The sequence below is a fragment of the Heterodontus francisci genome, chromosome 12, assembly GCF_036365525.1.
Source record: "Heterodontus francisci isolate sHetFra1 chromosome 12, sHetFra1.hap1, whole genome shotgun sequence".
In the NCBI taxonomy this organism is placed as follows: Eukaryota; Metazoa; Chordata; class Chondrichthyes; order Heterodontiformes; family Heterodontidae; genus Heterodontus; species Heterodontus francisci.
The window spans coordinates 84,101,726-84,117,740 of NC_090382.1; the positions used below are offsets into that span (position 1 = coordinate 84,101,726).

General features: G+C 43.0%; 1 protein-coding gene across 4 annotated transcripts in view; it reads right to left on the bottom strand.

Annotated features, from left to right (window-relative positions):
• Nucleotides 1–16,015, bottom strand: part of LOC137375964 (organic cation/carnitine transporter 2-like) — a 123,100-nt gene that overhangs the window by 33,960 nt on the left and 73,125 nt on the right. For 3 of the 4 annotated variants that reach the window (XM_068043767.1, XM_068043769.1, XM_068043768.1), the window contains exons 6-7: nt 12,121–12,221; nt 308–522 (exon numbers count right to left, since the gene is read on the bottom strand). In XM_068043767.1, the coding sequence (XP_067899868.1) occupies nt 308–522; nt 12,121–12,221 (316 nt within the window). The remainder of the gene's footprint in view (nt 1–307; nt 523–12,120; nt 12,222–16,015) is intronic. The other variant, XM_068043770.1, reaches the window with a different exon arrangement.

The following is a 16,015-nucleotide window of genomic DNA, read 5'->3' on the forward strand; positions in this document are numbered from 1 at the left end:
GTGATGTGGCCAGGTCATTGTCCACCATTTTTGGATGCCACCACCATGTTTCTGCTGGATTAAAGGACTGAAAATTCAGCGCAGTAGCCTATCCTTCCAACACAGCTAAAAGCAGTGAAGTTGTGCTGGGTGGGAAAGGGTGGAGGGGTCTTCATAGCTTTGCAGACTAGTGTGCCACAGTATGCCAGAGGCTAAAACCTTTGTGGGATTCCAACACCCGTATGTTTCAATTTGTCATGAAATGCTGCTTTAAAATGTTTAATAAAAGCCAGGCTAGGTTAATTCTAAATGCACAGCAAAAATTTACTTGGAGGAATGAGCTGGACGAAGAATAGGATAATTCCGCCAAAAAAAAGTGTGCCTGAAAGGCTGAACTTGCGGGAAAACCTCTGCAGAAAAAGCCAAGCAGCTATGTTGGCCGGAATCTCGATGGCACCAGCGAAGAAACAATTCAAATAGTCATCACCATGGAGATTGGGTGTGTTCAAAGACAGACCATAGTATCCAACTGCTAAAATCATCCTGCAACAAAATTATAAATTCTTCTTGTAAAGTCAGTCTTCATGTTAGTAGAATATTTCTTATTACACTAGTGCAATTAAAATAGATTGTGATGAAATGCATAATTGCCTCATTTAGGCATACCACAATGGACAGTTCCTCTGTCTCCCGAAACAAGTAAAGGATGGCCAATCATTTTTCACAAATATGGTGCATTTTACAGGCCGCATGCTAATAACCTTATTGAAGATTACAGGCATAAAAGGAGTTATTGAGACCAACAATGAAAGCAGACAAATAAAACCTGGAGAATTGAAATAAAAGTGCCTGAAATCCCTGGAGTTAATGGTTATTTCTACAGAAAATATACTCAGAAATTCTCCCAAGGCCATTCCCCTGTGGATGTTGACATTTAACTCAGTGAGACTCCACCTTCAAAGGCCAACTGGCTATAGCAAACATATATGGTTGGATCAAAGCAATATAGTGAAGCAAGTCATTCGTCTACTTTTCCTCTAAGTCACATAATGTCATGAGGTAGAAAGGAATCAATGAAAATGGGATTAAAGATAAACTGAAAACAAAGCCAGAGTGCAACATTCATGTGAATTTACAAAGCATTTTACAGAGGTGAATGCAGCCCCGAAGATGTTGGTCACTTAAAAATAAACTATGCAATTGAAACAGAACCCTGAATAAATGCATCGGACCAAGGCTGCTGCTTCAACGTGACTGGATAAGTTAAATCCCTTTATTTATTTTGTGAAATCACATTTTGTAGTTTCTGTGAAATCTAAATCCCAAAGGCCTCACATATGTCATATAGAAAGTAGTTAAAATGAGAGTACAATGGGACCCCAGTTTGTCATGGCTAAAGCTGTAGCTAAGCTGAAAATTCCATCAGTTGATTTGGAGGAAAGACACATCAAATCTGCAATTTTTGCAGTAATGGATTGAGAAACTTTTGAGAAAGTGAGCGGGAATGTGCAAAATTCATTTTCTAGGTGGAATTTGAATGCAACCCACACCAGGAAATATTGATTTCTGACTTTTTTAGTGTATTTTCAAGCCTTTGAGTAGTACATTGTGTAAACTGGATTGGTTTTATATATATCTGTTAAATATTAAAATAAAGGTAAATATTATGTATCACAATTGAGCATAGCAGAGCAGGCTTACATGTATGCAGGTGCCATAGTTGAATGAGGTAACAATGCAAGTAGCAATTGTCTGTGATAATGTTGACATTATGAGATGAAACCTTTCAGGCTTAAGGACCTTAATTCTGGTTTGTTAGGTTGATTATTCAATTATTGCAATGATTTGACATCTTAATTGCCATTAGTGACAACATTGTTCTACAGGCCTGGGAGTGAGGGAGTTGGCATTCAGTGCCAGCTCCCTTCAGGCAGTCCTGCCATTCCTGGCTGCTATGATGGATTGTCAAAGCCAGAGCCCTTGCCTCCTGGCTTCAACCTTTTATCAGGAGGGCTTGGAGGTCTTTATCAGAGCAGTTCTCAGTCCTTCTCCTGCTGTAACTCTGCAATGCTGTTCTTTGGACACAGATGGCATTTGACTAGTCATAATGCTGCCAAAAATTGAGGTATTTTTCAGATATACTTTGAACTAATGTGAGAAGGAAATGAAAGAGAAGGCATCATTTGTGGCTTACTTGTTTGTCTTCTAGAGTGCTGCTGAAAAGGGCAGGCTGTATAGTGTTTGAAAAGGCTGTATAGAAGTTCCCTGGAGAATCAGCTGCTTACAATTGTTTTATTTTATTTTTTATTTTTATTTATTTTTATTTAGAGATACAGCACTGAAACAGGCCCTTTGGCCCACCGAGTCTGTGCCGACCATCAACCACCCATTTATACTAATCCTACACTAATCCCAGTTTTACACTGATTTCATATCAATGCTTGCATCAATGGTAATGCAAATAAACTTGCTCAGGACCATTCCATGCATCACCCTCTCGTGACCGCTGCTGGATGCAACTGTTTTTAAAAGGCGTAATAGGGGTATGAATCACATCTGGAAAATTTGAGCTCTTTGCACTGTTGCAAACAGTGCAAACATGGATCCTAAACATTTATTGGTGCAAAGTGGGGACTGTTAACATTATGTGCCTCCCAATAGTGAGGAAATGCCTACTGGTTTTACTTTTGCAGGCAGTTGTGGTGCCAGTAATCTATAGCAAGATCTATTTTGAACAAGAAGCTACTGATTAATAAATATTTAGAAAGTAACATGCAGTCCCTGTTGGTTCACTGTGGCAATATACAACTTTTAAAATGTTTTTTACTCTTTCATGGGATGTGGGCATCACTGGAAAGGCTGGCATTTGTTGCCCATCCCTAATTGCCCTTGGGAAAGTGGTGGTGAGCTGCCTTCTTGAACCACCGCCTTAAACATTCACTCATTCCACCACCAGCGCACAGTGTGTACCATCTACAAGATGCACTGCAACAATTCACCATGCCTTCTTCGACAGCACCTTCCAAACCCCCGACCTCTTCCACTAGAAGAACAAGGACAGCAGAGCATGGGAATACCACCACCTGCAAGTTCCCCTCCAAGTCACACACCATCCTGGTGCAGGTACACCCATAGTGCTGTTAGGGAGGGAGTTCCAGGATTTTGATCCAGCGACATTGAAGGAGCGACCATATATTTCCAAGTCAGGATTGCTTGAATGTATTTGTTTCAGCTGAGCGAATTGTGGCACTTTGAAGGCAAGCCTGCCAACAGTTGGATGCAATCTGACTGTCACTGCTGGAGTCCAGAAAAGGCAGAACACCAATTCAGCTATTAAAATGGACTGCGCAGGCTGCTCCTTGTAAAAGTCAGAGGCATTGGCCTGGGGTTTCTGCTAGGTTGCTCTGTTTTATTCCGCACAGTGTGCCCAAAATCAGCCAAACCAGGGCAAAAGATCGATGAATTTCAAGTGCAAATGACATTCAGGGCAAATAGAGTTTCTTTGATCTTTTGTGGTAATTTAAAAAACATTGTGCTGGAAGCTGGCCCTGCAACACCCCCACATTGAATTGTGCAGTTCTGCAAATTGTGCCTGCTTGAGGGCTTTGGAGAAAATTAAGCTTTTTTTTATAGGCACAAGGGCTTGGTGAAATCTTCACCATATCCTCAATTTACTTGTGTGCCAGTTGATGCTGGATTATTCTGTGGAAGGAAGGACCAATTAAGCATTTGAACAAACTTACTTAAAATAGAACAATATCAAGGCATTAAACGCGAACTGGTTCTTCTACCCAAATGAAGCCAGTCAGACATTCCAGCCATATTACCATGGTAAAGTTCTAAATACTAAAAACTCCATTGTCATTTGATAAAATGGATTAATAATGGTAATTTGAACAGATTAATATAATATCTCACACTGAAGAGTGCCTGCAGAGTCTCATCGACAGGTTTGCGGCTGCCTGCAATGAATTTGGCCTAACCATCAGCCTCAAGAAAACGACCACCATGGGGCAGGACGTCAGAAATGCTCCATCCATCAATATTGGCGACCACACTCTGAAAGTGGTTCAAGAGTTCACCTACCTAGGCTCAACTATCGCCAGTAACCTGTCTCTAGATGCAGAAATCAACAAGCGCATGGGAAAGGCTTCCACTGCTATGTCCAGACTGGCCAAGAGAATGTGGGAAAATGGCGCACTGACACGGAACACAAAAGTCCGAGTGTATCAAGCCTGTGTCCTCAGTACCTTGCTCTATGGCAGCGAGGCCTGGACAACGTATGTCAGCCAAGAGTGATGTCTCAACTCATTCCATCTTCGCTGCCTCCGGAGAATACTTGGCATCAGGTGGCAGGACCGCATCTTCAACACAGAAGTCCTCGAGGCGGCCAACATCCCCAGCTTATACACACTACTGAGTCAGTGGCGCTTGCGATGGCTTGGCCATGTGAGTCGCATGGAAGATGGCAGGATCCCCAAAGACACATTGTACAGCGAGCTCGCCACTGGGATCAGACCCACCGGCCGTCCATATCTCCGCTTTAAAGACGTCTGCAAACGCGACATGACATTGATCACAAGTCGTGGAAGTCAGTTGCCAGCGTTCGCCAGAGCTGGCGGGCAGCCATAAAAACGGGGCTGAAGTGTGGCGAGTCGAAGAGACTTAGTAGTTGGCAGGAAAAAAGTCAGAGGCGAAAGGGGAGAGCCAACTGTGTAACAGCCCCAACAAACAAATTTCTCTGCAGCACCTGTGGAAGAGCCTGTCACTCTAGAATTGGCCTTTATAGCCACTCCAGGCGCTGCTTCACAAACCACTGACCACCTCCAGGCGCCTATCCATTGTCTCTCGAGATAAGGAGGCCAAAGAAGAAGAAGAATATATAAAATAAGACTAATGCTATTTGTGCTAATCAACCTAGGTAAAGGAATAAAGATGCTTAAAATATAAAAATGCAAAACTTGCATGAATTGTTTAACTCTTTTGTGTCAGCCTTGGCTCAGTGATAGCACTCTCGCACTCTGTGCGAGAAGGTTATGAGCACAAGCCTCCCTCCACAGACTTTTAAAAAAAATTCTTTCATGAGATGGGGGTGTCGCTGACAGGTCAGGCTTTGTTGCCCATCCCTAATTGCCCTTGCTAGGCCATTTCAGAGGACAGTTAAGAGTCAACCACATTGCTGTGGGCCTGGATTCACATGTAGGCCAGAGTAGGTAAGGACAGCAGATTTCCTTCCTCAAAGGATATTAGTGAACGGGATGGGTTTTTACAACAAGCAATGATAATTTCATGGCACCATTACTGAGAGACTAGCTTTCAATTCCAGATTTTGAATTAATTACTTGAATTTATGAATTGAATTTAAATTCACTAGGTGCTATGGTGGGATTTGAACCCATGATTCCGGAGCATTAGCCTGGACCTCTAGATTACTAGTCCAGTGATCTTAACATCCTGCCACCATCTCCACTGTGAACACCTAATCTAGGCTGGCACTTCAGTGCAATACGGAAGGAGTACTGCACTGTCTTTCAGTTGAGACATTAAAACCACATTGCTGTGGGCCTGGACTCACATGTAGGTCACAGCAGGTAAGGACAGCAGATTTCCTTCTCTAAAGGACATTAGTGAACCGGATGGGTTTTTACAACAAGCAATGAAAGGAAGTACTATAGGGTCTGACATCCTTGAAAGTGGATAAATCACCAGGGCCAGATGGATTGCATCCCAGGTTGTTAAAGGAAGCCAGGGAGGAAATAGCAGATGCGCTGAGGATTATCTTCAAATCCTCACTGGATGCGGGCGAGGTGCCAGAGGATTGGAGGTCTGCGAACGTTAACCATTGTGTAAAAAGGGTGCGAGAGATAAGCCAAATAATTATAGGCTGGACAGTCTGACCTCAGTGGTGGGTAAATTATTAGAATCATTTCTGAGGGACAGGATAAACTGCCACTTAGAAAGGCACGGACTGATTAGGGATAGTCAGCATGGATTTGTTCAGGGAAGGCCATATCTTACTAACTTAATTGAATTATTTGAGGAAATAACAAGAAGGATTGATGAGGGTAGTGCAGTGGATGTGATCTACATTGTTTTTCGTAAGGCATTTGACAAGGTCACACATGGCAGACTGGTCAGTAAAATGAAAGCCATGGGATACAGGGGAGTGTGACAGGTTGGATCCAAAATTAGCTCAGTGATAGGAAGCTAAGGGTAGTAGTCGACGGATGTTTTTGTGAATGGAAATCTGTTTGTGCCTTAACGCATGGAGCATTCGCAATAAAGTGGATGAATTAATCGCGCAAATAGATGTAAACGGGTATGATATAGTCAGGATTACGGAGACATGGCTGCAAGGTGACCAGGGATGGGAAATGAACATCCAGGGGTATTCAGTATTTAGGAAGGACAGAAAAAAAGCAAAAGGCAGTGGAGTTGCATTGCTAGTTAAAGAGGAAATTAACGCAATAGTGAGGAAAGATATTAGCTCTGACGATGTGGAATCTGTATGGGTAGAGCTGAGAAACACTAAGGGGCAAAAAACATTAGTAGAGGTTGTATACAGACCCCCAAACTGTAGTGGTGATGTTGGGAATGGCATTAAACAGGAAATTAGAGATGCATGCGATAAAGGAACATCTGTAATTATGGGTGATTTTAATCTGCGTATAGATTGGGCAAATCAAATTAGTCACAATACCGTAGAGGAGGAATTCTTGGAGTGTATACGGGATGGTTTTCTGGACCAATATGTTGAGGAACCAACTAGACAACAGGCCATCCTAGACTGGGAATTGTGTAATGAGAGAGGAATTATTGATAATCTAGTTGTGCGAGACCCCTTGGGGATGAGCGCACATAATCAGCCTAAGCCTGGATATTGTCCAGGTCTTGCTGCATTTCTACACGGATTGCTTCAGTATCTGAGGAGTCACGAATGGTGTTGAACATTGTGCAATCATCAGCAAACATCCCCACTTCTGACATGATTGAAGGAAGGTCATTGATGAAGCAGCTGAAGATGGTTAGGCCGAGGACTCTACCCTGAGGAACTCCTGCAGTGATGTCCTGGAGCTCAGATGATTGACCTCCAACAATCACAATCATCTCCCATTGCACTAGGTATGACTCCAGCCAGTGGAGGGTTTTCCCCCTGATTCCTATTGACTTCAGTTTTGCTAGGGCTCCTTGATGCCATACTCGGTCAAATGCTGCCTTGATGTCAAGCGCAGTCACTGTCACCTCACCTCTTGAGTTCAGTTCTATTGTCCATGTTTGAACCAAGGCTGTAATGAGGTCAGGAGCTGAGTGGCCTTGGGGGAACCCAAAGTGAGCGTCACTGAGCAGGTTATTGCTAAGCAAGTGCCGCTTGATGGCACTGTTGATGACACCTTCCATCACTTTACTGATGATTGAGAGTAGGCTGTGGTGCGGTAATTGGCCAGGTTGGACTTGTCCTGCTTTTTGTGTACAGGACATACCTGGACAATTTTCCACATTGCAGGGTAGATGCCAGTGTTGTAGCTGTATTGGAACAGCTTGGCTAGGGACGCGGCAGGTTCTGGAGCACAGGTCTTCAGTACTATTGGCGGAATATTGTCAGGGCCCACAGCTTTTGCAGTATCCAGTGCCTTCAGTCGTTTCTTGATATCACGCGGAGAGAATTGAATTGGCTGAAGTCAAGCATCTGTGATGCTGGGGACTTCAGGAGGAGGCCGAGATGGATCATCAACTCGGCACTTCTGGCTGAAGATTGTTGCAAGTGCTTCAGCCTTATCTTTTGCACTGATGTGCTGGGCTCCCCCATCATTGAGGATGGGGATATTTGTGGAGCCACCTCCTTCAGTTAGTTGTTTAATTGTCCACCACCATGCACGACTGGATGTGGCAGGACTGCAGAGCTTAGATCTGATCCGTTCGTTATGGGATCACTTAGCGTAGTCTATCGCATGCTGCTTATGGTTTGGCATGCAGATAGTCCTGTGTTGTAGCTTCACCAGTTTTACATCTCATTTTGAGGTATGCCTGGTGCTGCTCCTGGCATGCCCTCCTGCACTCTTCATTGAACGAGGGTTGATCTCCTGGCTTGATGGTAATGGTTGAGTGGGGGCTATGCCGGGCCATGAGGTCACAGACGGTGGTTGAGTACAATTCTGCTGCTGCTGATGGCCTACAGTGCCTCATGGATGCCCAGTTTTGCATTGCTCGATCTGTTCGAAATCTATCCCATTTAGCACGGTGGTAGTGCCACACAACACGATGGAGGGTATCCTCAATGTGAAGGCGGGACTTCATCTCCACAAGGACTGTGCGGTAGTCTGTCAAACAGCACTCCCAACTTTGACACCAGCCCCCAGATGTTAGTAAGGATGACTTTGCAGGGTCGACAGGGCTGGGTTTGCCACAGTTGTTTCCAGTGCCTAGGTCGATGCCGGGTGATCCGTCTGGTTTCATTCCTTTTTATTGACTTCGTAGCGGTTAGATACAACTGAGTGGCTTGCTAGGCCATTTCAGAGGGCATGTAAGAGTCAACCACATTGCTGTGGGTCTGGAGTCCCATGTAGGCCAGACCAGGTATGGACAGCAGATTTCCTTCCCAAAAGGACATTCGTGAACCAGAGTTTTTACAACATTTGATAATGGTTTCATGGCCATCATTAGACTAGCTTTTTAATTCCAGAATTTTTATTAATTGAATTCAAATTTCACCTTCTGCTGTGGTGGGATTCGAACCCATGTCCCCAGAGTAATACCCTGGGTCTCTGTTTTACTAGTCCAGTGACAATACCAATACGCCACCGCCTCCTCTCTAACAATAAGTGCGAGGAGCTTGTGGAATTCTTTGTCACAAAGATTGAAACAATGTGATCAGCTGCCTCTGCTGGGTCCCTCTCTTCCTGTAGCCCACCTGGCCAAACTTCCTCAAAAGTTCGCCATGACCTAACCCTGAACTCGCATCTTTCTCTAGTTTCTCTGCAACTGCCCTCATGCCTTTTCTGAGCTCATCTTGTCCATGAGGCCCACCTCCTGCTCCCTTGCTCCTATTTCCATTAAACTGCTGACCACCCAACTTCCCCTCCTGGTCCCCATGTTAGCTGATCTTGTTAATGGTTCACTCTCTTCAGGTGCTATTCCTCTCTCCTTTAAATCTGTTGTCATCACTCTTCTCAAAAAAACAACCCTTGTCCCCACCATCCTTGCAAACTACTATCCCGTCTCCAAATTCCCTTTCCTCTGTGACGTCCTTGAATGTGTTGCTGCCTTCCAAGTTTGTTCCCCTCTATCCTGGAACTCCATGTTTGAATCTATGCAATCAGGTATCTGTCCCTGCCACAGCACCGAAACAGTTCTTATCAAAATCACAAATGACAACATCCTAGGTGACTGTGACAAAGGTAAATGTTCCCTCCTCATCCCTCTCAACCTCTCTGCAGCCTTTGACAGTGTTGACCAAACCATCCTCCTTCAAAGCCTCTCCACTGTCTTCCAGCTGGATGGAAGTGCTCTCACCTCGTTCCATTCGTATCTATCTAATCGTATCCATGGAATCACTTGCAATGGCTTCTCTTCCTGCTTCTGCACTATTACCTCTGGTGTCCCCCAAGGATCCATACTTGGGCTCCACCCGCCCCCACCATTTCTCATCTACATACTGCCACTTGGCAACATCCTCTGAAAGCACAGTGTTAGTTTTCACATGTACAACACCCAGCTCTACCTCACCACCACCTCTCTCGATTCTTCCACAGTTGCTAAATTATCAGACTGCCTATCCGACATCCAGTACCGGATGAGCAGAAATCTCCTCCACTTAAATATTGGGAAGACTGAGCCCATTGTTTTTGGTTCCCATTCCAAACTCAGTTCTCTAGCTACCAATTCCATCCCTCTCCCTGGCAACAGTCTGAGATTAAACCATTCTGTTCGCAACCTTGGTGCCACATTTAACCACGAGATGAGCTTCCAACTTCATATTTGTAGCATCACTAACACTGCCTATTTCCACCTTTGTAACATTGCCTTGTCTTAGCTCATCTGCTGCTGCAACCCTCATTCATGCCTTTGTTACCATTAAACTTGAGTATTCCAAGCACTCCTGGCTGGTCTCACAAATTCTACCCTCCATAAACCTAAGGCCACCCAAAATTCTGCTGCTTGTGTCTTACCTTGCAACGAGTCCCGTTCAGCAATCAGCCCTGTGCTCGCTGGCCTACATTGGCTTTTAGTCAAGCAACATCTTGATTTCAAAATTCTCAGACCCTCCCTACCTATGTAATCTCCTCCGGCCCCATAACCATCCGAAATATCTATGCTTCTCTAATTTTAGCCTCTTGGGTATCCTCAATTTGAATCGCTCCACCGTTGGTTGCTGCACATTCAGTTGCCTGGGCCCTAAGCTCAGGAATGCCTTCCCTACATTTCTCTATCTCTCCACCTCACTTTACTCCTTTAAGACACTCTTTAAAACCTACCTCTTTGCCCAAGCTTTTGGTCATCTGATCTAATGTCTCCTTCTGTGGCTCTGTGTCATATTTTGTTTTATAATGCTCCTATGAAGTGCCTTGGGACGTTTTATTGCATTAAAGGCGCTACATAAATATAAGTTGTTGTTGCTACTATTTGTAGGATCTTGCTGTGTGCAATTTGGCTGCTGGGTTTTCTACATTACAACAGTGACTATGCTTCAAATGCACTTTAGTGGCTTTAAAGCACTTTGGGAAGTCCTGAGGTTACGAAAGATGCTATATAAATGCAAGAATGTCTTACTTTGGTCTTAAAGGGGCAGTGCTTGCCTGGACACAAATTTAGCCAAGGGACAGAATGCAAAGAGTAGTGGTGAACAGTTGTTTTTCAGATTGGAGGGAAATTTACGATGGTGTTCCCAGGAGACGGTATTAAAATCACTGCTCTTTTTGATATGTATTAATAACCTGGACCTGGATATACAGGGCAGAATTTCAAAGTTTTCAGATGACATGAATCTCAGAAATGTACTAAACAGTGAGGAGGATAATAATAGAATTCAGGAGACATAGTCTGGTGAAATAGGCAGACATGTGGCAGATGAAATTTAATGCAGAGAGAACTATGATTCATTTTGGTAGGAAGAATGAGGGGAGGCATTATGAACTAAATGGTACAAATTTAAAAGGGTGTAGGAACAACAGAGTGACCTGGGGATGTAGTAACACAAGTGTTTGAAGGTGGCAGGACAAGTTGAGAAGGTATACAGGCTTCTTAGCTTTATAAATAGAGGCATAGAGTTCCAAAGCAAGAAAGTTAGGCTAAACTTTTATGAAACACTGATTCAGCCACAGTTGGAGTATGGTAGCCAATTCTGGGCACCAAATGTTTGGAAGGATGCTAAGGGTGTAGAGTGGGCGCAGAGAATATTTATTAGAATAGTATCAGCTATGCTACATGGATAGACTGGAGAAGCTGGAGTTGTTCTCCTTAGAGCAGAGAAGGTTGAGGGGAGATTTGATTGAGGTGTTCAAAAGAAGACATGTGGAAAAGTTTTTTTTTACACAGCGAGTTGTTACGATCTGGAATGTACCACCTGAAAGGGTGGTGGAAGAAGATTCAATAATAATTTTTTAAAGGAGAATAGGATAAAGGACAATAGAAGAGAAGGGGAATTGGGACTAATTGGATAGCTCTTTCAAAGAGCTAGCACAGGCACAATAGGACAAATGGCCTCCTTCTGTGCTGTATCATTCTTTCGTTTTCCTTCACTTTTTCTTTCATTTTATAATTAGCAATAAGATCGTATTGGACAGTTGTGCCACTGTCTTCAAACTGTTTTTTTTACTGTGTATACAGTTGGTCAGCTTCTGAGCAGTAGCACTGCTTCAAAGCTCCTTAGGCATCACTGTGAAGTTCATTGGGTTTCACAGCATATTTGGGCTTTCGATTGGTCCTGGGGATCAAGGCAATCAATGGTGTTACTTACATCGATCATCGCCAATAACGACATTGCAGTAAGTTCCCCACCAATTCGATCTGATCTGGAGTAAAAAAGGCAGAAACTGCAAACCATCTGTGCAGTATAACTCTAATGATCTCCCGAACACAATAGACTAGAAGCTCGATTTTATTTGATAAACATGTTTGAGGATTTTTCTTAGCTCTAAAACTTACCACACTATAATGTTTATCATAGTGATGCCTCGACTATTACGGGCTTTTACCAAGCGAATAACTGCAAAGGAGTCTACATTTTTATCCTTTATATGTTCAAGCTGGAAGAAAAGCAGAGGATTCAGTACTATTGCAGAATATCAAAAAATATCAGTGTTATCTGTTATAATTAGTTAATTTGGGCATGGGTGATCCAGAAAACTAATTTGAAAAAGCCATAATTATTTCTGTGAATTAGTTCGAAAGAGGTTTATAGAAATGTACCATGCACATTGAAAAGAAGCTTTAGAAAATGCTGTGCCACTTGTATGCGGTGTTATCATACCTCACAGTGGGAAACATTACAATTCTTGAGGAATATGCAATGATTGAATATTTTCTCAGTCCATAGTTTAACTCAAAATTGACCAGACAGATCCAAAATCTGAAATCAAAACAAAGTGCTGGAAATATGCAGGAAATCGGGCAGCATCTGTGGAGAGAGAAACAGAGTTAATGTTTCAGGTTGATGAAAGGTCATTGAACTGAAACATTAACTCTGTTTCTCCAAAGATGCTGCCAGACTTGCTGAGTATTTCCAGCCCTTTCTGTTTTTATTTCAAATTTCCAGCATCCGCGGTGTTTCACTTTCATCCAAAAATCTGAACTTTGACTAACAGTGTAAACTCCATAAATTCAGAATCAGTGCTTAGAATTTATCAATATTTGAAAGCAGTGTAGTATAACTACCACTTTTGCAACTTCTTTCTTTCCCCTCCCCATCACCTTTTGTGTTGACCCTGCACCAACTATAAATAAGACAAGTGGGGCTCAATACAAACAGAATAAAACCCCCGTTTTATTAATGTGGTGCCATAGTTTATGATATTGGCCAATCCTCAAAGAGGAATATTATTTACAACATATCACTCTCAGTCTGTGCTTGGATAGACAAAATGTTTTTGTGGGTTGGGGGCATGCTGTATAAATTTTTGACAGAAATTGTAACAAAGTTATACATTATAGCTCTTCCTTCAATCTCCTTCAGAGTTGAGTATGTGGACATTAGCAGGTAGGACGTAGTGTGTAGTTAGAACACCATGATTAATAATAGTTGTTCTGGATAGAGTACAAAGGGGATTTACAAGAATGTTGCCAGGGCTTGAAAGTTGCAGTTATGAGGAAAGATTGGATTGGCTGGGGTTGTTTTCCTTAGAACAGAGAAGGCTGAGGGGTGACTTAATTGAGGTGTACAAAATTATGAGAGGCTTAGATAGAGTAGACAGGAAGGTCCTGTTTCCCCTAGTAGCGAGATCAATTACCGGCGGCACAGATTTAAGGTGACTAGTAGAAGGATTAGAGGGGACATGAGGAAAAACTTTTTCACCCAGAGGGTGGTGGGTGTCTGGAATTCACTGCCCAGAATGGTGGTGGAGGCAGAAACCCTCAACTCATTTAAAAGGTACCTGGACATGCACCTGAAGTGCTGTAACCTGTAAGGCTAGGGACCAGGTGCTGGAAGGTGGGATTAGATTGGACGACTAGTTTTCTCAGCCGGTGCAGAGACGGTGGGCTGAATGACCTCCTTCTGTGCTGTAATTTTTTTTTATGGTTCGATGGTTCTAAATTCATCTTTACTGGCTTGAGAAAAATAGTAATGTTTTGGACACTTTTGCATTTGTTTAAAGTTCTCTTGTCATGGTGATATCCTTTCTAAGATATTTACCTTTAACTGCATAGAGACAAGAGTGTAATGGTATGACCAGTGACACAATAACATTGGCAGGTGGTGCTTATTTTTAAAGAATCCTAATTTCTATAAAAATGTGAGAGAAGACATTATAAATGAATGTGGCAAGAAAGATCTTGAAGCTGCTGATTACTAGTAGCAGCCAATTTTTCAGCATTGTATTTGTTGTGGACTGTTCCAGGCATCAAACAGACTAAAAAACTCTATAATGCCTTATCCTTATCAATATGATGTAATGATAGATTTAGGTATGAGGCTAAATTTGTCTCTTTTTTTAAACAAATGAAGTAGCTACCCGAATATCTAAGTGGATAAATACACAATGGATGATGTATTGAGCCATACAAATAAGAAAGGTCTCAGATTCAGTTCCCCATTCTGTGGGTCATTTAGCTGAGCTTAGTTGGGACATTAATGGGGACTAGGAATAGTTTCGCTGGGAGAAATGATTTGAAAGGAAGATTTTGTGAAATTGATTGAAAAATGTATCCTTAAAATTCAAATAATTAAACTACAATTATTTCTTATAGTATCAGGTAAATACAAATCTCTATTAGCAAATTTTGCATGAAAATATGAGACTAATGTATTACGAAGTAAAAAGAAAGTCCCTGACAACTGTGCTATTCCTGTAAATTATATGCTTTTTAAAAGGTCTACCTTTTGAGTGGTTGCCCGGTTTTCTTTTCAGTCCAGCAGTGTTCCAGCACATCTGCAGGCATGATGCAACTGCTGGCAATCATTGATAAAAATTGATAACTTACAATGACTGTGTTAGAATACAGGACTCTACATAGGGTTGCTCACTCTGGTCGGATGCATTTCTGGAAATGTCATCTCATAACCTCCTGCCTATAACTACGTTGCCCAGGCCTTTCTCCAATCTTCAATATTTTTATAATTAATAATAAAAGTGTTCAAAGAAAATGTATAAAATGCTATAAAGTACTATTGCCAGAATATTGTCAAGACCCATAGTGTGTCGAGGCACCAGTTCAGCTGCCTAGACCACTTTGAGGGAGCCCTTCAGTACTCGCTAGAGCATGTAACCTGATTCATGGTGGTCTGCTAAATCCTACACAATGTGGCCATCATGAGGATAGAGCCCTTGCCACTAGGAATACAACAAGCAGTTCAGGAGGATGAAGAGGGAGAAGAGAAGGAGGAAGCAGCCAGCATCTTCACTGTTATTGCCAGGCTGTCCATGTTCACCTCATTTAACTACTGCTCATTCTGCTAGCCTATCTTCACATTTCCCCCAATTTAGTAGCATCAGCAAATTTCAATATTCTAGAATCATACAGCACAGAAGGGGGCCATTCAGCCCATCATATTTGTGCTGGATCTTTGGAACAGCTTTCCAATTAGTCCTATTCCCCTGCTCTTTCCCCATGGCCCTACAAATTTTTCCTTTTCAAGTATATATCTAATTCCCTTTGGAAAGTTACTACTGTGCCTGTTTCTACCATATTTTCAGGTGGGGCATTCCAGATTACCCATGTACTGATATAAAGGCCTGCTACCCAACACGACCCCGACGGGACCAGACGACACGTGTCGGGTGCGGGCCGGGTCATGTCAGGCTTCCGGCTCTGGCATTCGGACTGGGGTCGGGTTTCCTTTGCACACCTTTATGTCCAGTCACATCACTGAGATAGATGGCAGTCACCCTCAGATATTGGGCACTATTCAGAAAGGGGCACAGCAGTTCACTTGTATGTCATGCTGGAAAAGGTGGAGGTCTCCAGGGTGCCAACTCGTCAGGCTGTGGGAGATAGTGAGATGGGAGTCCATCAACAGCAGGGTCATTTGATAGCTCTATCGTGACATGGAGGGCATGGAGGAGACTCCTGCCCAATGTGTGCTGTGGATCTTTGACTGCTGTCACTTAAGGGATTGGTTGTGCTGGGGCACTTGTTGAGTAGGAAAAGTTCTCATTTCCACTTTCTTGTGTTTCCCACTGGGCCAGTTGCAGAGGGGGAAGAGAGTGCTCAAGTACAATCATCACCACCCTGCTCCGCAGGGAGTGCGGGGAGACTCACCGGAACCAGCACCGTCACATCATACTTCAGCACCTTCCACCAGAGCAGACACATTCACCTTGGTTGGACCCAAGAGTAGCTTAGAACAGGGAGCATCGATTGAACCTCACAACATACATGAGCA